Raw genomic sequence first — 27,048 nt, 5'->3', positions numbered from 1 at the left:
TATTGCTGGTGGGGGATTTGCCACTGCTCATATGTGGAGGACAGAAGATAATTTTGTGGGTTTGGTCCTCTCCTTCCACCATTATGTGGGATGGGGCATTGAACTTGGGTCGGCAGGCTTGATGGTGGGTACATTTACCCTCTGAGTCATCTGGCAGCCTACAGAAGGCTACATTTTACCAACTAAAAACTTTCAGTTAGCATCTCCACTCTGGTTGTGGCATTCGTTTTGCTTGTATATTAACTCATTCAGTAGACAAGTTTTCATTCTAGAACTAGTAGTTAGGGGACAGTGAAACCAACTACTTTAAAATCACATTAGTAATAGAATAGGGTGAACAGTAATGGAACTACTTTAGTACAGATAGCTTTGGTGCTCTGTAGGAACAGCGCCCATCCATCTATTCTTGTTTTGTTATGCTTGGTAGTTTTGTTTTAGACAGCTCAAACTAGCAATCCTCCTGCCTCAGACTCCAGAGTATTGGGATTATAGGCAGGTGCTACTGCACTCAGCTAAACACCACCTTATTGACCCAATTACAATCTCCAGAAGCCACATAATAGGAGGAGGAGAGGACCAACCCCACAGAGTTGCACTCTGACTCCCATATGTGTACTCCAATAATGATAATAAGAATTATTTCTTTGTTCGTTTGGTTTGGTTTTTCAAGACAGGCATAATACGAATTATTTTAATTGTTAAAAATAATGTTGAGCAGTGGTGGCACATGCCTTTAATCCCAGCACTGGGGAGGTAGAGGCATGCAAATCTCTGAGTTCAAGGCCTGCCTGGTCTACATAATGAGTTCCAGGACAACCAGAGCTGCACAGAAACCTGTTTTGAAAAATCAAAACAAACAAACAAACATATGTACATGCATATATACATATATATGTATATATATATTTTTTGCTTCAAAATTGGTAGTAACTTCTGAGTCCCATCACTATCTTGGGGAGTTCTATAGGGTTCAGTTTTAAAACAGCTTCATTAGTCTGTCTTTAGAAATCAACACCTAGAGCTGGGCGGTGGTGGCGCACGCCTTTGGCAGGCGGATCTCTGTGAGCTCGAGGCTGGGCTGGACCGATAGCCTCCGAAACAATACAGAGAAACCCTGTCTCGTAAAAACAAAACAAAACAAAAAACAAAAACAAAAAAACAAACACCTAGAACCAGTATAGCCTGACCTGGGCAGGGGTTAGGTACCATTTATAAATTGGCCATGGTGGCATATGCCTATAATCCCAGAGCTCAGTAAGTGGAGGTGTGGGTGTCAAATTCATTCTTGACTTCATAGCTGAGAGCCAGCTTATGCTACTTGAGAGCTCTTGTTACATAAACAGCAACAAAGAATACATGAATTTATAATTTTCCTCAAGCTTTGAAAGATTGAAAAGAAATTTAAAGATTTATTTATGTATTATATATGCAGTGTCCTGCCTGCATGTATGCCAGCAGGCCAGAAGAGGGCGCCAGGTCTCATTACAGATGGTTGTGAACTACCACGTGGTGCTGGGAATTGAACTCAGGACCTCTGGAAGAGCAGCCTGTGCTCTTAACCTCTGAACCATCTCTCCAGCCCTGAAAGAAGGAAAATTATTAAGAGCTGTTCTCTTCCTGCTCAGAACGCCGAGACTCACCAGCTAGCACAATCTGTCTGGTTATTTGAACTGTTTTTGTCTGACTCCATGTCTTCTAGCTCCTGAGTGTAGTCTCTCAGCTGGCCCAGCAGAGTCTACGGCTGCTGGTCCTGGGCCGGAAGCACATGCTGAGACCGAGCTCCCGGTGGAAGAAGGAAGAGATGGAGCAGGTGCGGAAGCAGGCATACTGCTTTTTTGCTGACAACATGTAAGTGTCGCAGGGGAGCAGGTCAGGTGGACTGGGGCCGGCATCTATCCAGTTATCTGTTCTGTTGTGTAGAGTGCTTGCCTGGGTGTATACAGCCTCATTCCAGACAGGATCAAAATAGCTTACAAAAGTGTAGTATCCACAGTAGAGCAAACCTGCATGGACAAGCAAAGGAGGAGGGTAAGTCAGGAGTGAGGCCGGCACTTAGAATACACAGCACACAGTCCTACACTGACCACTAAGCAGACACTCAACATGTTAACATGAACACGGTGTCTGTTCTCAGTGCCAACGACAAAGCCCCTTGCCCTTTCAGTCCTTGCAGAAACAAGCCACCAGATAGCCTTATCGTAGCCGGTGATCAGTGCTGTGGGAAGTGATGGGAGGGATTCCTCACCTCGCAGTGCTCCTCCCTCACACAGGGGCAGCAGAGACCCAAAGTTCCTGGCATAGGAATAAGCCAGACACTGGTAAAAGAGGAAGGCCGGCATGGGCGGGTTAGACCAGCAACAGGAAGTAATCTTTGGGATCTGGGGATGCAGTTGAGTGGGTAGAATACTCGCCTGGCATGCAGGAAGCCCTGAGTTCCATCCCCAGCCCCGCATGAAACCAGTTGTGCTGACCACCTGTGATCTTAGCCCTGTGAGGTAGAAGCAGGAAGATCAGGAGTTCAAAGGCATCCTCTGCTATCCAGAGGCCATCCTGGGATACATGGACCCTGTCTAGAAAAGGGCGGGAAGAAAGGGAGGGAGGCAAAGGGGAAGGGAAGGAAAAAGGAGTTTTGAAGTGAGAGAGAAGGAAAAACAATATTATAGAGGACCACACAAAGGGTCTGATTTATTCTTTTGTTCTGTTTTTGTTTTTTGAGATAGAATTTCTTTCTCTTTTTTTAAGATTTATTTATTACATATGCAGTGTTCTGCCTACATACCAGAAGAGAGCACCAGATCAAATTGTAGATGGCTGTGAGCTACCATGTAGTTACTGGGAATTGAACTCAGTATCTCTGGAAGAGCATTCAGTGCTTTTAACCTCTGAGCCATCTCTCCAGCCCTCGAGATAGAATTTCCATATGTGGCTTTGGAGCCTGTCCTGGCCACTTGCTCTGTAGACCAGAGCCTCGAACTCACAGAGATCCGCCTGCCTCTGCATCCTGAATGCTGGGATTAAAGGTGTGTGCCACCACCGCCCAGCTAGATTTATTCTGATGGAGAGAAAATTGCTATTGAGCTACAGCTTCCCAGGAAGCCAAAGGAACATGGGAAACATGATTAGCAACACAGTGTGTAGTTCACAAGCAGAAAGCAACAGTGCAGGAAGATGGGAGGCCTGGACCACATGGACAAACCTCAGAGTGCTCAGGTTTTCCTGCTGCTTCTGTTAGCACACACTTATTTACAACCTTGCAATGTGTGCGCGCCTCAGCATTAAGTCTAGGACTCATTAGTTCAGAAGGGGAACTTCAAGGTTTGTCAGGATCCCGTAAAGAATTTAGTCTTAAAAGGACAAAGTGGCTCTTGATGCATGACGCAGGAGGCCAATTCCTCACTCAAATCACAAACCAAACCACTTGTTTAAGCAGAGCGGAGGCATTTCTGCTGCTTCAGAAGCAAAAGACTTGCTACTCCTGATATTGTCACTCTTGCAGTGTTGGTAAGCATTAGGGGTATAGACTCATTTCAGATCATGCACCTTCCGTTTCCCACCTGGACAGGTATTTACTTCATGAGAATGCTGTGGAGGGTGAATGAGAGGATAATTGTAACATGTAAAATCTGGCACCAAACTCACGGAAAGCCTGTATGTTCATCGTTGTTATTTTTCTTATAGAAAGAAACTGGGTAAATCATGTGCTGTAACCCAGAAGTCTCTTGGGAATTGGTCTTGCTGCCTACTTTGGGGCCTGTACGTTGGCCTGTACTGAATGCAGCTGCTGAAGTTCTAAGCTCTGTTATAAAGATTGACTCACTAGTTTCCTGTGTCTCAGGATTTAAATATTTATGCTTTTAATGTTAACTTGTATTCTCCATTAATGTACCAAACAAACCTTTCGGACATAAAACAGACAACAGTGTAGTGAGTCTGTGTAATCCCCCATGTAAACATGACTCTCCTCTAACAATCTGCTCTTCATCTTCCATACAAAACTCCTATCCTATGGGTTTTTAGGCTCTAACATTACTCATCGTCTTCCATATAAATCTCCTGTGGGTTTTTAGGTTTTTTATTTTTTATTTTTTTGAGAAGGTCACAACTCTAGCCAAGCTGACCTGAAAGTTTTTTAAGTCCCGTCCCCTCAGCTTTCCGTTGTGTTTTAGATGGTGTCACCAACTAAGGACTCCAGGTGCTTTATGGGGATCACACAGATCACTTGTGTCAAACACTGGCACCTCCCAGGAATGTCAGGAGTAAATGGGTGGGGACAGCCCTCTGCCCCCTGGCTTGTCTGAATGTGCTCCTCCTGCTGTCCCCTGCAGATCGAAGGATGATCCATTCCTGCTCTACGCCACCCTGAACTCGGGCAATCACTGCAAGTTTATCACACAAGATCTGATGAGGGACCACAAGGCCTGCCTGCCTGATGCACACACCCAGCGCCTCTTCTTTAAGTGGCAGCAGGGACACCAGCTGGCAATCATGAAGTGTTCTCAAAGATCAAAACTGACTTTCCAGGTATGAGGTCTGCTCGTAAGTGATGCTGACAGAGTCTCGACTAAAGAAAGAGGGTAGCACAGTTCTTAAAGTGTTGAAAGTTCTAAATACTTCGTTTTTGTCTTAGTTTGGTAGTTAGCCAGTTCCTAGATACAGCATCTGTCAGAGCAAAAGTATTCACAGGCCAGCCCCAAATTGATTGACATAATTAAAACATTTGGAGTATTGTGTGATTGTGCCTGCAACAGCACCTTCACCTATACTCAGGCACTCTGTGTTTCCATCTCCTGTTTACTTGAAAAAGCTTGAAACTTCTTATTCTGTCGTATTTCCCCTTTTAAGCAACTTTTCCTATTTCTTAATTTAAATTACATTTGTGTTTTAATTGTGTGTATGAGTACGTGTATGTGCATGTGTGTGCGTGCATTTGTATGTATGTGTGTGTGCATTTGTGTGTGTGTGCATTTATATGAGTGTGTGTACATATGTGTGTGCATTTATGTGTGTGTGCATTTATATGTGTGTATTTGTGTGTGCATGCATGTGTGTGTGCATTTGTGTGTGTGCATGCATTTGTGTGTACATTTGTGTGTGTGCATTTCTGTGTGTATGTGTATGTGCATTTGTGTGTGTGTGCATGCATTTGTGTGTGTGTGTGTGTGTGCGCGCGCGCGCGTGCGTACATTGCCACAGCTCATGTGCAGCTGTCAGAAGACAACTGTCAGGAGTCAGCTCTCCGCCGTGTGCATCCCAGGTTCGGCACCAAGCTCTTTAACCTCATGAGCCATCTCTCCAGACCTCGTTTATTTTATTTAGAGACAGGGTCTCATTGACACAAAGCACAACTCTCACCTCAAAGAGATTAAAGACATAGTTTATTTGGGGGCCAAATATGAATGACCATGGCCCGAGAACACAGACTTAGTTATCTCAGATTTTGTTTTAATGTTGTAACAGTTTTACCAAGTTTTATTGTAGCAGAACAAAACAAAGAAAATCAGAAATTAAGACACTTTTCAAATACTTCAGTAGAAACATCGGAGGAGGGGCGGGCTACAGAAAGCAGGGGCACCTCACCTGCTATTTTTGTTTGGTGGATGCTAGGGATCTGTTTGTACATTTTGTGACAAAGAAGTTAGGTAGCATTCAGAGGATGGTGACAAAGAGGCCTGAAGATGGCCCAGGAGAATCTGGCCCTGGACTTGTAACATTCCGACCTCTCTACATCATTGAATTTGGATAAGCCCATCACCTTTGTAGTTATAGCTTCTTTCAAGGCATCTTGCTCACAGTCTGGCTATGTAGCCCTACTATGTAGACCAGGCTAGCCTGAACATGTCAGTCATCCTATCTCAGCTTCCCAAGTCGTTACAGGTGTACACCCCATGCCCAGCTCTCTCTTCCTGTGCCATGTAGTTTGTTAGTCTCCACTCGCCTTTGATTCCAGTGTAGACGTCCATAGCATAAGGATGCCTCTTATATTAAAACAAAGGAAGAAAATCCAGAGGGGAATTGTTACAGGAAGATATAACGGCCCATACACAGGGGAGGGGAGGTCAGATATTGGTCCAGTATACCAAGCTTCAGCTAGGAAGCAGGAATGAGGCTAAGAAATCTATTGTACAATGTACTGTGACTACAGTTAATAACAATTAACTGTAGTAGTGTCTGTGTGTGTGTGTGTGTACGTGTGTGTGTGCGCGTGTGCGTGCGTGCGTGTGTGTGTGTGTGTGTGTGCGCGTATGTGATATTAGAGACTGAACTCAAGGCCTTGCATATACTAGGCAAGTCCTCTACCACTGAACGGCATCACCAGCCCAGTTTTACCTTTTATTTTGCGACAGGCTAGCTTTGAACACACTGGACACAAAGAGATCTTGACTTTACAGTCCTCCTATTTTATTTGCCAGGCCCAGCTAATATATTCTGTTCTTTTTTCGTTTTTAATTATGTGTTTGTGTATGTGTCTGTGTGGGTGTGTGAACACCAATGCTGGTGCCCAAGGAGGCAAGAGGGTATTGGATCCCCGGAGCAGGTGTCACCAGCAGCTGTGAGCCACCCAACGTGGGCCCTGGGAACCAAACTCTGGTCCTCTGCGCCATCTCCAGCCCATGTGTTATATTCCTCAAGACTACTAAGAGAGTAGATTCTAAGTTTTCTCATTGTGAAAAGTAAAAAATTGGTAACTCACATTAAATAGCTTGAGTAGCCATTCCACAATGTAGTAATACTTCAAAGCATGCTGCACACAGTACTATAAATAAGTTTATTAATTTTTTTTGTAAGACAGGGTTTCTCTGTGGCTTTGGAACCAGTCCTAGAACTCACTTTGTAGACCAGGCTGGCCTCAAGCCCACAGAGATCCACCTGCCTCTGCCTCCCAAGTGCTAAGATTAAAAGGTGTGCGCCAGCAGCACCCAGCTAAGTTAATTAATTTAAAAAATAAACTAAGATGCAAAACAAACTTATAGGAAAGAGTAGCCCATGGCATTACAGCAATTATTAAATCAGCAAAATCAGAACTTTATTATGGGAAATGATCCAAAGCAACTGACCCAGATTCCTCAGAAGCAACAACAAAAAGGAAAAATACAAGTTCAGTGAAAATAAGAGTAGGAAGGGAAGCTGTAGACTAAAGGATGATGATGGGTAGTCCAGTCTCTCAGAAAGCAGTAGCCCTACTTTACTTACCATTTAATAAAGAAAGTACAAAGTATATGTATACACTCATGTAGTAATGGGGAAAATACAAACAGTAGACATCTAATAAGGCTGAGGAATTGTTGATTAGTCTGATGTATGTATGCATCCTTACATATATATGTATATATATTAATATATGCATGCATATATGTATTTTAATCAGACAAGCTCTCACCATGTATCCCTGTCTGGCCTGAAACTCTCAAAGAGCCCAGGCTGGCCTCAGAACCCTCTGGCTCAGCCTCTTGTGCTGGGATTCCTGGGTACTCTGCCTCCATTCCTGTCTGATGTCTGTGCTGGGAAAAAGGCTAGTAATAGCGTTGATCTTAGAATTACAAAATAAAATACCATTTTTTAGAAGTACACATCTGAGATTCACTTCAAGATAATCTTGAGAGCGCTATTTTTCTACTTTCGGTATTTGATTTTTCTCTTCTCACAATGAAACAATCCTCTAATTTACAAACATGACACTCCTATAGAGAGCCCTTAACCTTAAAATGAAACTCCCCTTTTACATTATTTCATTTGTTGTTATGGGGTCGGGAGTAATGGCTCAGTGGTTAGTCCTTGCTGAGTTTCAATCCCTGTGCCCACATTACAAGCTGAGTGTGTTCTTGCACACACCCGTAGCCTCAGTAGTAGGGTATGGAGTAGAGATAGACTTGTTTGCACTTGCTAGCTGCCAACCTAACAAGACACACACACACAAAACAAAAACAAACAAACAAAAACCAAAACAAAAAAACAGGAGCTCTCCGTTCAGGCAGAGACCCTGCCTCAGTGGAGTATGTGTGCGTTGGTAATAGGTGTGCATACACCACACACAAGACACAGGAAGGGAGGGAGGGAGGGAGGGAGGGAGGGAGGGAGGGAGGGAGGGAGGGAGGGAGGGAGGGAGGGAGGGAGGGAGGGAGGGAGGGAGGGAGCGTCAGTACCCTGCCTTCTTCTCACCACTGGCTCTCTTTAACCCACCAGCATACCCTCAGCTATGACACGGTGGTGCAGACGACGGGTGATTCCTGGCACATACCTTACGATGAAGACCAGGTGCAGAGATCGTCGTATGAAGTGCCAACCAAATGGCTTTGCCTCCAGCGGAAGACGCAGGCGCCCGCTCTGTGCTGAACGGGTGCTGTAGGACTCCTGGCTGGTAGCAGAGCCGGCGCATCCATGCTAACTTCAGGCATGACCTCTGTCTTGCAAATAAAGAGATCTTAGGAGCACGCTTTGGTTTAGTTGGTTTGCAGCAGCAAATTGTTTGGTTTTGTTTATGAGGCGGGCTCTTGTTTTGTAGCCCCCTGCCTCAGTGTCCCACTTAGTTCTCGAGTGCTGAGATTACAGGAGCAGGCCACCATGCCTGCTGTGAGCAGTGCCGGAGACAGGACATGGGCTTCGTGTATGCGGGGCAACCGCTCCACCAGCTGAACTACATACAACTCGCCCAACACAGTGACTTTTGAGTTAAATGGAAAAACCATCTTTTTATAGCTAGCTGCACCACACACACACCCCATGTTTCTGGAGGTTTATGCAGAACGTGGGGCCTAGCGCAGAACCTGGGTACTGGTTCCTCCTGCCGGGCAGCTCTCCACACTTGCTCCGGCTGACTTGGCCTTCCAGACTTACCCATTGGTCCTTGTTTGTTTTATACTGTGATTATAAACCTTTCCAAGCTGATTTTGGTATGGTATGATATGGTATTCCAGGGTGATATTTCAAAAAAGTCCAAAACTTTTTTTTTTTTTTACAAAGTTTTAGAAATAAAAACTGGCTTTCTGGGAGAAAGAAAAAAGAATAGGACTTTGAGCTGGCAAGATGGCCGAGTGGATAAGGCACCTACTACCAAGTCTGATGAGCTGAGTTTGAACCTAGGACCCACAGGGCAGAAGGAGAAACTAAACACATAGGTTGTCTTCTGACCTCCATGACAGTGTCCCCTCCACACGTATGATAGATGAAATGTGAAAATAAAGAGATAATTTTAAAAATAAAATTTGAAATGATCACAAATGGACAACCCTGGAAGAAGCTGGGAGTCTTGTTTTCTAGATCCCTGGACTATATATTTAGCTCTATTTACTACCTTCAGGCTGTGCTCTGAGCCCTATTTTTTTGTTTTATTATTATTATTTTAACATTTAATTTTGAGATAAGGTCTCACTGAGTTAACCAGGCTGTCCTTGAATGTACCATCCTGGCAGGCCTTGAATTTAGGATCTCTTCTGCTTTAGCCTCCCAAGTATCTGGAGGCTATGACATTGTATGTAGCTTATTTTTAAAGAAATTATTCTGATTATGAGAAAAACATTCACGTTTGTTTGTTTTTGAGACAGGGATTCTCTGTATAACAGCTCTGACTGTCCTGGAACTCACTCTGTAGACCAGGCTGGCCTTGAACTCACAGATCAGTCTGCTTCTGCCTCCCGAGTGCTGGGATTAAAGGCGTGCGCCACCGTACCTGTGTAAAGGGGTTTTGGTGGTAGTTGAGGGGCAATGGGAGTACAAGTAAGGTGTGGTGGGAGCTAGTCATTTGTTTGTGGGGGGCTATTGAGCGAGGTCTTGCAGTGTATCCCTGTGTAGCCAAGCACTTACAGCCATCCATCTGCCTCGACTCCCAAGTGCTACGCTGCCAGCATGAGCCTCCATGCTTGTTTAGATTGAATTATTAAAATTGCCATGAAAGGGGCTGGGGAGATGGCTCAGCTGGTAAATTGCTATCCAAGCCGGAGGACCTGAATTTGATCCCCAGCACTCACATGGAAAAGCTAAGCATAGGGGTATATGCTTGGGATGCCAGCATGGAGGGAGCCAAGACAGGCTGACTGCTCACCCCAACTGTCTACTCAGGTGAGCTTCAGGCCATCAGAAAATCCTGTCTGAAAAATCAAGGTGGATGGCTTCTGAGGAACGGCGCTGGAGGCTGCCCTCTGGCCTACACATGCACACACAAAGGATAACTGTGAACATGTGTGTTAAATAGTAGTGACGTGTGAAAGACTTGGTAACTCCAGCAAGAAGGTCTCTTGGGCCGTCTATGACTTCATAAGAATAGAATGTCTGTGTCCACTAGGTACCAGTGGAATTCCTGACAGTTCTGTCCATTTGGCCTTTTCTGGGGCAGGATGGAGTTCTGGCCTGGGGGAATGGTACAGCATCTAACCCCGTGAAACAGCTTCTTGTGGTGGTGACTATGGCCAGTCTCCGAAAAAGTGAGTTCCTTGTGACACTTTTACCTAAAGTCTGCATAAGTGAACCTTTGGAAAGAACTGAATCATTCTTGAATTGCCCTAGAATTGAAGGTTCCTTTTCTTTGAGACAGGGTCTCTATTCTCTAGCCCAGAAATTCACTATGTAGAGCAAGCTGGCATACCTATTTACCCAGTTTTATTTTTCTTGTTCTAACAGTATTCTGAAATGTTTTCGTTATATACTCATAACAATATAAATTCATAGAAAGAGTCAACTGGGAATCAGATGTGGTAAATGCCTATAACCCTTGCCCTTGGAGCTGGAGGAAGGAGACTTAGGAATTCAGGGTCATCTTCAGTCACTTAGTTTGTTCGAGGCCAGCATGAGCTGCATGAGACCCTGTCTAAAAACAAACTAACAAGACTTAATGACTTAAACTAGGGCATTCTGTATAGTACAATGTGCTGCTTTTAAAACTACATTGTCAAACTCCTACTCAGGGCTTGCTCATGTTCAGAAAAAAACTGTTCCCAGAAGCTGTCTCAAGTAAAAGGCCACGTCCTTTGGCACTTGGTCTATTCTAGGAGGAGTGGTCACATCCTTGAGGAGACAGGCCTTTCCAAGTCAGGCCCTCTGATCTCCAGCTCATAGAGAAAACTCTGGCCAGGCCATGTTTGTGAAGAGAACTTCTAAAGAACATAAAGAGCCTTTTGTTTTTCAGAGCAAATCATGTGGCTCTTGTTGCTATTAATCCAGGCACAAAGGGAAGTTTATGTGAGAAAATCATTATTGAACATTTTGTGCTTCGCAAATGTCAATAGGATATTTTTCTTTGATTTCCAGAACCACCAGAGTCTCAACCTCTTACACTAGTGATTTTTGGCCCTCTTTGTATGTAATGGTCCCTCTTATTCTCTCTTCTGTCTCTTTGGCTTTTGGGTTTTTTTTTTTTTTTGGATTTTTGTTTGTTTGTTGGTTTGTTTTTGAGCAGGGTCCCATTGTGTTACGTCTCTGAGGGGCAAGGTATCCTGGCAGTCAGGAGCCGAGGAATACCACATTGTACAGCAAACCTCACACAAGAGATTGGTTGGGAGGGAAGAATCCAGAGGGTGGCTGCCTCTGCTCAGTCAGGAAGTAGCAGAGAACTGGGCAGAAGACAGGGTTTAGATAGGATTCCAGGGTGGGGGTGGAGGGATTTCCAGGGCAGGGATTGGTGGGATTTCAAGTCCAAAACTTGGGCTTTTTACTCTGTAGATTATGGGCTGGGTCCAGCTGTTAAGGCAGTTAGAGTGTTTTGTAGGGTGGAACCTGGTGGGGAGGGGCTTACACTCATAGCCCTGGCTTGCCTCAAACCACTTTAGTCAAGGCTGGCCTTGAATTTGTAATCTGTCTCTACTTCCCAGATAGTGGATAATAGGCATGTATCAGTATACCTGACTCTGTACTTAAAAATACATACATACATACATACATACATACATACATGTGTGAGAGTGTGTGTGTGTGTGAGAGAGAGAGAGAGAAAGAGAGAGAGAGACAGAGACAGAGAGACAGACAGAGAAGACATGCTACATGCGTGCAGGGGCCCCCAGAGGCCAGAGGAGAGCATTGGATCCTCTGGAGCTGGCGTTATAGTTGTAAGCAGTCCAGCATGGTGCTGGGAACTTGCAACTTGGATCCTCTGGAAGAGTAACAGTTGCTCTCAACTGCCAGGTAACCTCTCCATCTCTCACATCTTTCTTTGTTTACTTAAAACAGCCCTAGTTTCAGGATCTCAAACTTATCGTTTATTTATTTATTTGTTTTGCCCACTCTTACACAAGTGCATGCTGTAAGTATTGCAGTTCTAAGGGAAAGGCTTCCCCAGCAGAAGTGTAACAGCTCTGCTCTTTCAGGGGACAGTTCCCCCACTGCAAGTGGTACAGCTCCAAAGGGAAACATATCATAACAATTGGGAGCCAAGGAATACCACAAAGTCACACTGCACCGCAAACCTCACACAAGAGATTCACTAGGAGGGAAAACTCCAAGAGGGCGGCTGCCTCTACTCAGGGAAGAAGTGGCAGGGAACTGTGCAGAATACACCGTTTATATAGTGCTTCTTGGTGCGTAGAGTTTTCTGGGGTGACCAGGGATTGGTGAGTTTTTGTGACCTGATCTTGGGGCAAGCTCAGGGATTGTTGTGATTCTGTTTCTTGTCTCTGGGCTTGAGCTTGGGTCAAGTCAGGGTCTGGGTGCCCTTTCCTTGTTCCTTTTATCCTACACATGCCACAGCACATATGGTAGACAGTCTAACTTTTGGGAGTAGTTGGTTTCAGGGATTGAATGCCGATCATCAATGTCTTGGTTGAGCTTCCATTGTCTGCTAGTGAAGAAAGTGGGCTGGTTGTAGCAGGACTTCTCAAACTGTAATGAGCTGAGAATGATCTAGGGATCTGACTTCAAATGTTGGTTCTAGCTGGAAATATAGAGTGTGTGCATAGCCCTGGGTTCAGACCTTGGCACTAAGGAAAAATGAGCTCTTAATTCAAGAAGAGCATCCCTGGTGATGCCAGTACTGTAGTTTATAATTTAAGTAGAAGCTCATGGGGGCGGGGGGGGGGGGGAGGGGGCTGGAGAGATGGCTCAGAGGTTAAAAGTACTAGCTGCTCTTCTGGCGGTCCTGAGTTCAATTCCCAGCAACCACATGGTGGCTCACAGCCATCTGTAATGAGATCTGGTGCCCTCTTCTGGCGTGCAGGCATACTGCAGTCAAAACATTATATACTTAATAATAAGTAAATCAAAATCTTTAGGAAAAAAAAAAGCACCTCACTGGGCTCCAGGATTTTATTATATTTTAAATTACTTTTGTGTATTGTGTGTGCAAGTGTGTGAGAAAACCTCAGTTATCTTCAGGAACACTATAAACTTCCTTCATCACAGTCTTTCATTGACCTGGAGCCCAGCTAGACTGACTGACCAATAAGCCTTAAAGATCCCCCTATGTCTGCTTCCCCAGCACTGGGGTTACAAGTGCTCATCGGGCATGTTTATGTTGGTTCTGGAGATAATATTCTGGTCCTTATGTGCGGAGGCAAACACCACTTGTAACATGAGTTTTCTGGTCTGGCAGGTCCTGCTGCCCTTCTTCGCCCCAAATAAACACACAGATGCTATATTAGTTATTAAACTGTTGGCCAGTGGATAGGGCTTCTTATTGGCTAGCTCTATCTTAATTATTATCCCATTACTACTAATCTAAGTATGTCCACGTGGTGGTCTCTTCCTGCGTGTCCTTTCTTCCCAGGCTCTACATGATGACTCCTCTCTGCCTATACTTCCCAGAATTCTCCTCCTCTGGTAGCCTCTCCTATCCTTCCTGCCCAGCCACTAGCCATACAGTGTTTTATTCATCAGCCAATAAGAGAAGCATATATACAGTAGGACTTCCCTCACCAACCACTGGCTGTGCTATCTGTCCAGCCCCTGTCCAGAATTTCTGTTACATAATTGCATACTCTTAACTTCTGAAATATGATTGTTTGTGTGAAAGTAACCATAGAATTGTGTGTTGTCCAAGGGGAGCATGGATGTAATGGGACCTTCTAGACTGAGCAACTAGAAAGAGAAAAACTGACAGGAATTGTGGGAGGACAGCATCCATCTGTCCTGTTACAATCTGTCTCACACTTGCTCTAGAAACAGCCTCTGCCCTTTCCCTGACTTCCTACTCCACACTGATGAGCATTTGGTTAGCCTCCAGTTCAGGCCTATTGCAAATAACCCTGCTTGTGACTAATAATGGGTGGGACACTAGCATCTGGAAATGTTGGCTTTTTCTTCTTTCTTTACTTTAGGCCCTCATAAACCTTTACCTACCTGATTTATCTGTTCAAAGCTTAATTCCAGTCATAATACTCTGCTCAAAAACACTGACAAACTGGGCTGTGATAGCTCAGCCTAGCAAGCATGGAGTCCTGGGAGCAACGCCCATTACCACATAAGCCAGGTGTTAGAGCATACACCTGTGATCCCAGCGTGCACTCAGGAGGAGGAGGAGGAAGTTCAAGGTCATCCTCGTCATGGACTGTGTGAGACTTTGCCTCAAGCAGGCAAGCAAACAAAACGCCAAGTGTGGTGATGCATGCCTGTAATCTCAGCACTAGGGAGGTAGAGGCCGGAGAATGAAAAGGTTAAGGTTATCTTGTCTGCATAGCAAGTTTGGGGACTGCTTGGGTTATCCTGTGATGCTGTCTCAAAAACAACAACAAAAAACCAAAACAATAAAGTTTCAAGGTCTCCCTGTTGCCTTCCAGCTAGAGCATAAACCCCGTTAGCATCCTGTGTCTTGTCTGTTGCATGCGTGTGCGTGCGTGTGTGTGTGTGTGTGTGTGTGTGTGTGTGTGTTAGCATGTGTGTTCTTTTCAAGCTCTTTACTTCTTCCAATCCTAAACACCACCCACACACTCCCAGCTTCTGTCCCTACTTGTTTATCTGTGTGTCTCCCAGAGCAGTTAGGCCGTTTCTTGCACATAGGAGTGTTTCAGTTATGTTGTTGAACTACTTTGGAGAAGTTGTTTGAAAATGTCTTCCTGATTTTTACCTCTCATGCCCACTTCTCCTTTGAGCAAATTCCCCCTTTGCTCCTTGGTATTTTTTATGTGAGCTAGCAGGCTGGAAACTAAGTCTGTGGTGTCTGATGTCTCACTGACCAAGACATAACTTCTTAGAGCCAGCATATTGGCACCTACCTGTTAATCACAGCACTGTAATTAGATAGAGGCAGGAGAGTCACAGCTTCATAGCCAGCCTCAGCTATATAGGAAATCCGAGGCCAGCCTTGACTACATGACAGCCTGTCTTCATAAACAAAAAATAACTTGTTAATACTGTCTTCCAAAATCATACCATTTAACAACCCTTCACCCACCCAAAGCTGAAACTAATTAGATTTCTTTATGTAGGCATCTATCCAGGGACATGGTGCTGTGGTAACTGGGTGTTACTTGCTGTGTATGTCCTCCAAAGACATCATTCCAGAGTCTGCCACATTCCAATGTCTTAAAGTCTAGATCTGCTGTCTCTGGTTGTTTTTTGAAACTTGTTTTGTTTCACCACTGTGAACAAAATGCACTTTGTGTGAAGTCTGGGGAATCTTGGCTGAGGTCTCTCAAGTCATGGCAGAGTAGCTAGGAGGGAAAGCGCGCACACACACACACACACACACACACACACACACACACACACACACACTGGAGTGCTTTCTGTCTTTCCTGTCAATGACTGGATATTCAAGATGCCATTCCTAAGCCAGCACTCAGGAGGTAGGTGTAGGAGAATAAGATGTTCAAGGCCAGCATTGGCTAGATAGCAAGTTCTAGGCCAGCCTGGACTAGAGAACCTGTCTCAGAAAAACAACCAACCAAGTAAACAAACAAACAAACAAAAACCCCAAGTGGGAAGGAAGGGGGGGTAAAGCAAAGGCTCACTTCTACGTCAGTGAATGAAATACTTGTTTAATGACCAGAAACCTTGTTCATTTGCATTTCTTTCCCTCTCTCCAATTACCCCAAGAGGATATGGTCTTTTGAGCAACAGTGATGCCACTTTTGTGGTAAGAAAATAGGAATTAGAGGAAGCCAATTCGGAAACCTCAAAGAAGAGGAAGTGTCTCTAGGCTGAAGGGAAGGCTGCTGAGTTTTATTTCCTCTTTGATCTTGACTCTCTTGGTGGTCCCCCGCCCACCCTCAGTCAGGAAGTAGGGTCCAGGGAGACCAAGGGAAAATCTAAGACCCAAAGATGCAAGGACCACCACGGCTGTGACAGTCTCAGCAACTGACAGATGTTTGCAGTCTTACAACCCTGTCCATTCACAGGCGCGGCTGAATGGTGTGGGACCGGGTGGTAGGAACTGACCACTTCCTAAGTGAGGAAGACTCACTTGTGAATACTGAGTGTGCTCGGGTCATTGCAGTTCCTGGCTTGGCCCTACTGGGAAGAGAGCGAATCGAGCCTTGTTCACCAGTGCCCCTTCCTTGAAGAGAAACTGAGTGCAAATCTAGTACTAGTTGGTTTTGTTTTCATTGTAGTATTACTTTTATTTTTACTTTGCCTTTGGAGGCAGAATGCTCCCATTTGAGAGAAGAAACCACAGTTGTGACCACTAGGTAGTCTGTGGCAAGCAAGACTCAGATTCAAACCCTGTGCTTTGGACTCTCCGAGCAGAGCCTAAGTGTGCTCAAAGCCCGGGACTTTGTTTCTGTCTTCCCTGGCTTGCTTTTCACAGAACCATTCGCTGTCCTCTAGCTCTGAAAGACTTCCGGTGTATACCTAAGGGGAAGCTGTGTGTCACAAACCACCAACGGTTCAGACTAAGCCAGCCGGGATCTTCCAGTATCTGGGCAAACCCTTGAGACTTCTCAAGGAATTCACAGTTTCCTTGGCTTTCAGAAACTTCAACGGAACACTGGGTCTTCATTTAAAGTAGTTTGGAAAAACAAGAGAAACATCAGACGTCTAAGATGATTTATAGCGAAGTTGTTATAGCTAAAAAACATGGGTGAGTAGCAATGCTTAAGGTCTTGACTGTGTAGAGGGGACAGTGGGTGGTTATAGTTAAATACCGTTAGGATTGAGCCAATACAAGTTTATTTCCTTTTAAATCAAAGGACAGCTGAGAGAATTCAGGCACAGAATTGTATTGACTGGTAAGAAAGGGGAAGACACAGAAGGGAAATAACAGTGTTTGAGTGTCTGCTGTGTTGGTAGACAGAGTATTGTACCCCATTAGTCTAGAAAGAGAGAGAAGCACACAATATCATGGGCAAGGGGAGCTGGGAAACACTGCTTTATTAGAATCCTTTCAGGTAGAAGTGTGAAGGCTTTGTGAATAAAAACATAGTGAAGTTGGAGCTAGAGAAATAGCTCAGCTGTTAAGAACCCTAGCTGCTCTTCCAGAGATCCCGGGTTCAATTCCCAGTACCCACATGGCAGTGGCTCTAGTCCCCATAAATCTAACAACTTCTGGCCTCCTTGGCTACTGTGTGCTCCTAGTACACAGACATACATGCAGGAAAAACACTGATAACACATGATTTTGAAAAAAAAACCTGCAAGTATGAACTTAACTTAGGTTTCAGAAATCACATCCCAACCAGCATTTGATATCTCATTTGTCACTCTCCTTTGCTCATAGATTATAGAACTAGAATTCAGATAAATTGCCTTTTTCTCCTTTACAATACTTATTCAGGATTATTGCACTGTTAACTATCCAAACATATTGACGTGCAGGGAGAACCACCGACAGAGATGAGCCAGGAAAGGCTTTAAATGGGAGGATTCAGATGGATTCTCGTCTTCAGGGAAACTTCTGAAAAGACTTATGGGAAGAAAGTCTGGTTAGGGAGCTGGGCAGAGTCCCACCTTCCTCTCCCCGCTCAGGCAGGGTTGTTGTATCTTCAGCTCTGACCGCAGCTGCCTTTAAGGGGAACCCCAACTCTCCTAAGCTACTTAACTGTTTTATATATATGAATTCACAAGGCATTGTTTTAACACCTGACAATATGACAAGGAACCACAGACCTCATTCTTCTCCATTCCCTGCCTCATTGAAACTAACTGGGAAAGTATTTTAAGTAATGAACTTTTTGTGTATGAAGGTAGGCGGGAGTGAGGGTGTGTTGGAGAATGGCAGGTACAGAGTTCAGGGTCTTGGGCATAATAGACAAATCAGTCTTCCCTGAGCTAAGGGCAGAATTCTTATCTTGCCTTTGAATACTGTGCAATTCAGCATGTTACTGGGAAAGCCACGCCACCACTTTGTACCTTTGCCTTGTGGGTAGACCCTACCTTCCACTTTCTTCTCTCCCCAGGGAGAGTGGGCGCCTGGCCAAACGGAGGCCCCCCAGAAATTTTTCCGAGACTCACGAGATGTCAAGTCATCTCTAAAAATTTTCAAAAACCCAGAAAGTCATTTCAAAAAGTCTGACTTGGTGGCCTCGCAGAGAGGAAGAACAAACTTTCCATCCAGACAGCAGGTCTGCCCCTTAGACTTGTGCGAAAGCGGCAGGAGTGTTGTTGCCCAGCTCCCTGAGCCAGGGGAAGTCCACTTGGCTGAGTGGGTTAGCTGCTGTCCAAGGCACATATCATGAAGCTTGCTTCCAGGGGATTTCCCTTTGCAATGGAACCAGCAAAGTTTCATCTTTCTGAAAGGTTTCCCAGAGGATTACATTTGGCTATGTGGAAAAATCTCAAATGTGGATTTCTCATTTAGTCACAGGTCTCTTCAAATAAAGAAAAATAAACACAACTATCCTAAGTAAGAATGTATACTCTGTGAATGCTTACTTCACGCTAGGCCCTCTTTACGACTAAATTGCTCAGTAAAACAGCTGCAGTCCCTGCCTCATCTAAACTAGGTTCTAATTCTAGCTCATTGTCTGTACTGGAAACCAAGCTGATTCCTTTAACGAAGTATACGAAAGTTGTTAAAATATACCATCCCAATTCCTGTGTGCCTCTTTCTCGGCCTAGTTAAATGCAGCCACACCACAAGAGGTCAACATTTGTTGAAATCTCATGACTGATAGGGTTTGAAACATCCCACCATTAAAGGTGATGAAAATCTAGTTATGTCTACCTGGGACCCAAAGTCTCAGGGATATGAAAACATCTCTCTGTTATTACCTTTCTCTCTATGATTTTCAATTTAGTGTAACAGTCATTTCTTGAACTATTGTGAGCCAAGTCCTGTTCCAGGAGTAGTAGAGGGTACAGAGATACCCAAGCTTTGCTCTGCCAAACTGGTGAAGCCTAGTAGTACAGCTCTTTGAGTTAAACCATATAGCTGCCAATATTTCACTCACAGATAGCCTGCTTGGACTGGTGGCAGAGTGCTTACCTAGCATATGTGAGACCCTAGACTCAACTTCAGCACCACCAAAACTAAATAAACAGTCTTTTCTGGATCCCTTGTTAGACTAGGCAATGGCTGACAGTGAGAAGTTAGGGCAGCTGTATCCAGTGGTTCTGAGGATGTTCAAAGAGCCGAGACTTCAACAGTTGCCATGCACACAAAGCCTGTGCAGATGGCCGCTTAGTACAGAGTTAACTTAGCACAAGTGGCATACTCGTGATCCTAAACGAAGAATCCCTGGAGTTCCTGTTGTAGGGGAAAGGGGCCAGCCAAAGAAGCACACCCTGAGCAGAGCCAAAGGAACACACTTTGGCCTTGCAACCAGAACCAAAGAAATGTGCCCTGACCCTGAAACCAGTGCCAAAGGAACACACTTTGTCCCTGGCATCAGAGCCAGTGAAAGGAATGCACCCTGGCCCTAAAACTAGAGCCAAAAGGCTAAAAAGGACCAGAGAAAGAAGCACACTGTGGCCCTAACACCAGAGCCAAATCTGACTCTAAACCTGTGCAGAAAACAAACCGATCCTTGAGCAAGAGCTCTAGCCAATCTGAGTTCGGCATTGAAATCTGACCAATCCCCACCCTGGATTCTCTATATAAACCCTGTGTCTGGTCAGCTTGTGGCTGTTCGTGCTACCTGGCTGTCCTCTGCCACTCTCCTGGATTCTTCCCTCCCAATAAACCCCTTCCATGAGATTTGGGTGAAGACCTTATTTTGCATCGGAGCAGAGACAGAGACAACCCTGGGCAGAACGGAGCCAGTAGGGCTGTAACACTTCTCCTGGCAGAGCAGAGTTGTTACACTTCACTCTCCACTCTCCTGGGAGCAGAGCTGAACTGTACACTGGGCAAACATCCCCAGCTGGAAGACCCTCTGGGCTGGAGCAGAGCCGATACACGGGGGAAGCCTTTCTCTGAGGCAAGGCTGTAAGCTGCTATGCTTACTGGGGCCTGTGGTAGTCCTTGGCTCCCAATCTCCAGGATACCTTTCCCCCTGAGCTATGTAACACTCAGTATTCTGTGACTCCAGAGTGCCAGGATACCTTTCCATTTGAGCTGTGTAACACTCAGTATTCTGTGACTCCAGAGTGCCAGGATACCTTTCCATTTGAGCTGTGTAACACTCAGTATCCTGTGGCTCCCGAGTGCCAGAATACCTGTCCATCCCGATCCACCCAAAATGCCTACACCTATCTTATACATTTCTAACCACACATACGTCACCAAGCAGATGCCAGATGATTTTGGAGCTGTTTGGTTCTAGTTCCTTTGTTTTTGTTTTGTTTGGTGCTAATTCTTACAAAACAAAGTTCTTCTGCTTCCCTTTGACCAATTATTATTTGCAGTCCATTAATCATCCAAAGCATGAATTATTCTAGTTGCCCATTGTCTTTATTGTGAGCTGAATATGGTTAAACACACTCTCTTTTGTGCTTTTTGAAATAAATTTTCTTGAGGATTCAAGCCAATAAAAGAAATGAATTCTATACAGTAGGCATTAGGGTTAGGACTAGTATTAGTTGGGCTTCAACAAGAGAGGATGGTCTTCAAGGAGTAACCAGGCAGCGGATGATGAAACAGAATAGAAGGCCAATTTATTAACAGCCCTGATTCCCTACCCTAGATTCTAGGCTTCATTCAGCAGATAGTAAGAATCCAAAGGGATCTAGGCAGAGAAGCAACTTGAGATTGCTCTAAGAAAAATGACACTGAGAATTGATGGATCAACAAGAAACTATTGTACCAGGGTAGCCTAAAAGGGCTCTAGATCTGAACATTGGGAGGAAGAATAAAAAGCTAGAGGAGGGTATAATCAGCAGCATTCAGTAACATACATGGGAAACAATATTGCTAACAGCCCTCATTTGCTAAGTGCTTGTTATATGCTAGGGACTTAGTTTAGTACTTCTCATTTAATCTTCACCTCCATAAAGTGGATCTTATGCAAATTGGCAAGAAAATCACATATCTGAGAACTGAAGCAAATGGAATTTAGATTTGTCTAAATAGAAAAAAATCCACTTTTTTTTTTAAGTGTTGGGCCGGGTGGTTCCATGCCTTTAATCCCAACACTTGGGAGGCAGAGGCAGGCAGATCTCTGAGTTCAAGACCAGCCTGCCCCACAGAGTGAGTTCCAGAACCGCCAGGGCTAGACAAGAGAAATCTAGTCGTGAAAAGCAAAAACAAAAAGTTTACATTTACATGAATATGCCTATATGAACGTGCCGTGTGTATGTGTGTAGCCTTGGAGGCCCAATACCATTGCTGAAGTTACAGGTGGTTGGAAGCTGGGTATCAAACTACCAGGTTCTCTGGAAGAGCAAGTGCTCTTAACCACTGAGCTACCTCTTCAGCCCCAAGGGATACATTCTTAATTTATGTGCTCTAAAGGATTAATCCATTTGGGCTGGAGAGATTACTTAGCCATTAAAGGCTAGGCTCACAACCAAAAATGTAAGGATCAATCCATTCATTCAGCAAGTATTTATTGAGCACTTTATATATGCTAGGTATTGTCCAAGTAAATCTGTATCAGTAACAACACTATGGATTTTTGTCTTCTTGGCACTTAAGAGTAAGGATGAAAGGACGCTAAGAAGTGAATCAAGTTTTTTTTGTTTCATTTTTCTGGGTTTCCCAGTGTGAACAACAGAGACTCTGGAGACAAACTGAACCAAGCAGTGTGGGAAATCCTGCACAGAACCAGCACAAGTGCCATGAGTTTCTGGAAACAGTGGAGCTGCAGATGAGCTTAAAGAATGTCAGGAGGGCAAATGCTCGGCACCATCAGCCCAAGTCCACTCCCTGTGCCTGCTTCCCTGTGTGCATCCTGGGGCACCGGCAGCATTGTGAGGAGGCCAAGGCAGTGGCCATCTCCCACGTGGACAGTGAGGCACCAAGGAACCTTAGCAGGAGTAAGAATTAGGACAAGAAGCCGGCCAAAAGTGTGATGGCATTTTGCCCTCCAAGTCTCTGATCAAGCAGATCCCAAAATTCTGGGTTCAGGCCTAACTAAGGCTGGCAAGTTCCCTTCCCTGCTGGCACACAATGAAAATATGGGTCCATAATGATGAAACCCACATCAAGATGAAGAAGGTACTATGTCTGGTTGTGGCCATTGGTCATGTGAAGATGAGAGATGATGAGTTTGTCTGAAACATCCACCCGGCTGTCCATGTCTTGGTGTGTCATTGCTCAAGATGTGGTAAAACGTCTGAGTTTTATACATCATGAACTCTGAGCACATCCCAATAAATCCCAGTGCCACCATAAAGTGCATAAAACTATGAATTATAAGGAGCAAACTAACATCAGGAACAGAAGGAGAAAATGTTGAGAAATTGACTGCTGTAAGGTATGGACTAAGAAAACAAAAGGTGTGTTGGCTTGAAAGGAAAGAGATGGAGAATCTGTCTTCACCTATTTTGGGTTTTGAAATGTCTGTTTACTATGACAGAGGCAACTAGGGAAAATTCAGCTTCCAAAGAGAGTCCAGTGTGAGGCTAGATTTGAGAGACATCTGGATACTAAGGGACTAAAGGAGTGCATCATCTCCCTAGCAGTCTTAGAACTCCTTATCCAGGACTGTTAAGGCAAACTGTACTGAGTTATAATACACCTGGCTGAGAGTCTGAGAAAAGCACTCAAAAGGCCAAGTGTTAATTCTGATGTAGGAAGCTGAACTGGAAACAAAGGACAACAGCCCTTATCAGTAGTGGGACTGGAGCCGGAAAGTACCGAGTGTTCCAGAGAGCTGTTTACATGGACTACTTTCTTAACCGTGTTTCAGTTTTGGATATTCTCTCCTCTCTCCCCTCCCCTTCTCTCTCTCTCTCCCCTCCCTCTCCTCTCCCCCCTCTCCCCTTCCCTTCTCTCTTTCCTCCCTCTCTCTCTGTAGTCCTGGCTGTCCTGGAACTCCCTCTGTAGACCAGACTGGCCTTTGAATCCAGAAAATCACTTGCCCGATTTCCAAGTGATGACATTTAAGATGTGATCCCACCACATCTCACTTTATACTTTTTTATTTATTTTATTTATTTATTTTCTTGGTTTTTCGAGACAGGGTCTCTCTGTATTGTTTTGGAGGCTGTCCTGGAACTTGCTCTGTAGACCAGACTGGCCTCGAACTCACAGAGATCCACCTGCCTCTGCCTCCCGAGTGCTGGGATTAAAGGCGTACGCCACTAACACCCGGCTTTTATACTTTTTAAAATACTTTCTAAAAGAAGAAAAAAATAACTTGAGAAATTAAACTTCCTTATGAAGAATCTTTTCTTAAATGTTTTACTTTAAAATAAGTGGTTTTAGAGAGTATAACAGAGATCTGACTATTTCAGTATTACAGCAGTAAATTGTCACAAATATTGGTGCTAACAACCCTTTTTATCTAGGGGAAATAGCTTAATAGTGATTGTGCTCCAAATTTTATATCCACTAAGTAGGAGTTGTGCCTAGGGGTCCACAATGGGCAGAATTTTAGTTTTCCAGGAGCTACTTCACCTACTTGGAATTACCTTCCTGCACCCATCCAACATCAGCCTCCTATGAAGCTCCTGCCCTTTGGATCTTGCTCATTGCCAATTAACACTGCTTAACCTCAGGCTCTCGTTCCTTGTATTTCAACCCCAATTCTACTTTTAAGACAAAAACAAAAACAAAACAACAACAACAACAACAAAAAAAACGGGGCCAATGTCCGAAGGAAGGTCTTGCCAGGCTAGAAGAAGAAAACGTATTTTTTTCAGCGTCTCTTCCAGATCCTACATGTAAGGGTTGCTTACTGCTAGAAGAAGAAAACGTATTTTTTTCAGCGTCTCTTCCAGATCCTACATGTAAGGGTTGCTTACTGCAGCTGCAATCCTTTCTCCCCAAATCGCAGAAAGAGAAACAGGCGAGTAAAAAGGAGGTTAGGAAAAACAAAGCCAGTCAGACAGGACAGCAAGTACAGGTGCCCATACTAACGACGGGGCGTGGGTCACACGGTCTCCAGAGGTCACCGATAGGCAAATCACTACTGCGGACCCCTTGAAAACTCCCTCCTTTGGCCAATTTACTCTCCAGAGAGCCCCAACGGCGGCGACCACGGGGCGCTCGCCCAGGAGCACGCGGTAGCGCCGCCTCCGCGCTCGGAGCCCCGCCCACTTAGAGGCGGCTCCGAGAGGCAAGCCAGAGCGGAAGCGGCTCGACCAGCGCTCCGGAAGCAGTGGCGATAACTTCCGGGAGGGTCCTGTGTGCCTGGCGTGTGTGCTACGGGGTGCAGTGTGTGCTTGGAATAGTGGGAACGCCATGTCCCGTGGTTCCAGCGCCGGTTTTGACCGCCACATTACTATTTTCTCTCCCGAGGGCCGACTCTACCAAGTAGGTGAGTGAGCCAGGGCCGCCCGGGAGACACCCGAATTGCTCTGTCATGCTTCGGCCTGCAGCGAGCAGACGCGGCCCAAGCGTAGTCCGGGGCTTGAAGCGGGGCCGGGGCCAGGAAAGGAGAAGGGTCGAGGTCGGGTTCAGTCTCGAGTTCTCATCCCTGGACCTTTTCCGCCGAAACCAAAGCCTGGCTGTCTTCAGGAGCGCCTGCCGCGGTGTCCAGACACAAAGGCTTGCGGGGTTGCACTGTAATGTCTGCCTCCTGCTCTGCTTCCGGAGTCCGCTTAGCCCCGTGGCTCTCCGCCTCCCTGGTGCTGCGACCCTTTAACACAGTTCCTCCAACCATACAATTACTGTCGTTGCTACCTCGGAACCGTAACTTTGCTACTGTTAGGAAGCGTAATGGGAATATCCGTGTTTTCGATGGTCTTAGGCGACCCCAGTGAAAGGATCGCTCGCCCGCCCCCCACTCCCCAAAGGAATCGCGACTCCCATGTTGAGAACCGCTCCCTGGCTCCATTCTACCTAGAGCCAAAGTCTTCGCTGACAGTGATTGGTTCCTTAACCAGCCAACCTAATGTACAGCACCCCGCCCCCTCCCCCCGCGCCCCGTCTAGGTACCTTGCTTTGTGGACAATTCTATACAAGCATGCAAAGCCCCAGCAGACAGACTACTGGTTCTAGAAGAGAGATAAATGTCGCTCGCCCCTGATGGAAGCCCGCAGCTTAAAGGAAGAGAAGGAGAAGAGTGCCAAAGTTGCAAAGTTCCAAAACTTCGAGATACAGGAATGATAATAAACCGCTCCTGAAGCTAGCACCCACATTTTAGACCCCTTCTCTATGAATGTCCCTATGGTTTAAAAGCTAATCCTCAATCTAGTTGAGACTCAATGTGTTAGTCTTTACTAAAGGAACAGCTTTAATGGACAGAAACCTGAACTCCCTATCAGCTTCTCCGTATAACAGGTTTTGGTACATTGAAATCGTAGCAGGGTTTAGGTTAGGATTATAGGACAGACAGACTTATCATAGAAAATTTAGTGTCACCAGTGCCGACACACATCTGGTTCACAGTAATTTTATTTTGAAGTAAGTTTTTTTTTTTATCTCATTGTGTTGGCAAGGAGAGTATACTATCTTGGTTGAAAATCCTAGAATTAGCCCGTAAATGGAGTTCTACACACCTGCAAATTTTAGAAGTGAGGTTGAAGAAGTTGGCCTGCTAATACACATATTGTATAGGATGTGGCAAGGTCCATCATCATTTAAGTAATTCGATAACACGTTTAATTCACCTCATTTGAAAGTTGTGATAAAAGAGGTAATGGTCCTGGTCAAGGTTTTGTGTGTGTGTGTGTGTGTGTGTGTGTGTGTGTGTGTGTGTGTGTGTGTGTTATTTCTGAGTTGAAAAGAGTTTTTTCTGTATTAGATTAGTGTTTGAGGTGTTGATTTTGGGTTCTTAAGTTTGTAAACAGAAAAGGGCACACTTAGACTTGTATCTTATTTCTGTAAACTGCATTGTAGAAACTAGCCATAAAACAGTCTTCAGTGCTTCTTAAATTTGGTGTATAGAGAGGCCGAATATTAAAAAAAATAGAATAAAAAAGAAAGACCGAATATAGTGTCATTTTGGTATGTTTGGGAGAGAAGATGTAGTTGAAAGCAAATTTAATATCTAGACAGTGATTTTAGCTGGTGCCTTGTTGGCTAACTTTGCCTTCGTTATCCGGGACATCAGTTAGGCATTGTCAACAGAAGGAAAGTGAAAGAATAGTATAGTATGAGCAAGCAATAGAGTGGTGCAGAGGTTAGGCCTTGGAGCCTTACCTGGGTAAGGTACTGGCTGTGCTCCATGCTAGCTGCCTGGGCAAGTATATAATCTTTGCTTAATTGTGCACTGTTTGCAAAATTGGGCTAATTCCTCCTCTTGTGGTTGTTGTGAGGATGAAATTAAGCAACACATGTAGATTGTTTAGCTAAATGTTGCCTGTTAAATATTTAGCATTTGGTATAACAGGATGCCTATGTGATTCTTTGGCTTTAAAAAAATCTGTTAAATTAGGACCTCTATAGATAAGGAATTCTTTTCTTTGAGTCCAATTTTGCTTAGTTTGCTGGTGAAATGCATCTATTCTCAATATTGTAAATGCTGTGTATCAAGTTAAACCTTAGAATCTCCCAAAGACATAACATCTAAGAACTATAAAAATGCAAATTGTTAACCTAGACGGCTGAAGAATAATGTAGCAAAATGGAGTGATGATTAGGGAAGTAAGGGTTGATAGAATGTTCCTCGTTTGCCATAGTTTTAAGACTCAAAGATACCATGAAGGGCTGGGGATAGTGTTTTCCTAGCGTGCCCATGTGTCTGCATTTAATCCCCAACACCAAAA

The 27,048-nt window shown here is 44.7% G+C and overlaps 2 protein-coding genes and 1 pseudogene across 4 annotated transcripts in view; all 3 read left to right on the top strand.

Moving 5' to 3' along the window:
- Positions 1-8,429, top strand: part of Prorp (protein only RNase P catalytic subunit) — a 97,288-nt gene extending 88,859 nt beyond the window's left edge. For both annotated transcript variants that reach the window (XM_021233211.2, XM_005080505.4), the window contains exons 6-8: positions 1,700-1,848; positions 4,326-4,521; positions 8,182-8,429. In XM_021233211.2, the coding sequence (XP_021088870.1) occupies positions 1,700-1,848; positions 4,326-4,521; positions 8,182-8,331 (495 nt within the window). In that variant the 3' untranslated portion in view covers positions 8,332-8,429. The remainder of the gene's footprint in view (positions 1-1,699; positions 1,849-4,325; positions 4,522-8,181) is intronic.
- A 1,880-nt stretch (positions 8,430-10,309) lies between these two features.
- Positions 10,310-27,048, top strand: part of Psma6 (proteasome 20S subunit alpha 6) — a 33,198-nt gene continuing 16,459 nt past the window's right edge. Inside the window, exon 1 of one of the 2 annotated variants that reach the window (XM_040743078.1) lies at positions 10,310-10,415. In XM_040743078.1, the coding sequence (XP_040599012.1) occupies positions 10,397-10,415 (19 nt within the window). In that variant the 5' untranslated portion in view covers positions 10,310-10,396. Of the gene's footprint in view, positions 10,416-24,494; positions 24,657-27,048 lie in introns of those variants that run through there. The other variant, XM_005080506.4, reaches the window with a different exon arrangement.
- On the top strand, positions 19,366-22,842 carry LOC110342817 (annotated as a pseudogene).

Source organism: Mesocricetus auratus, unplaced genomic scaffold (assembly GCF_017639785.1).
Source record: "Mesocricetus auratus isolate SY011 unplaced genomic scaffold, BCM_Maur_2.0 Super-Scaffold_15014, whole genome shotgun sequence".
In the NCBI taxonomy this organism is placed as follows: domain Eukaryota; kingdom Metazoa; phylum Chordata; class Mammalia; order Rodentia; family Cricetidae; genus Mesocricetus; species Mesocricetus auratus.
This window is presented reverse-complemented; position numbering and strand designations above follow the sequence as displayed.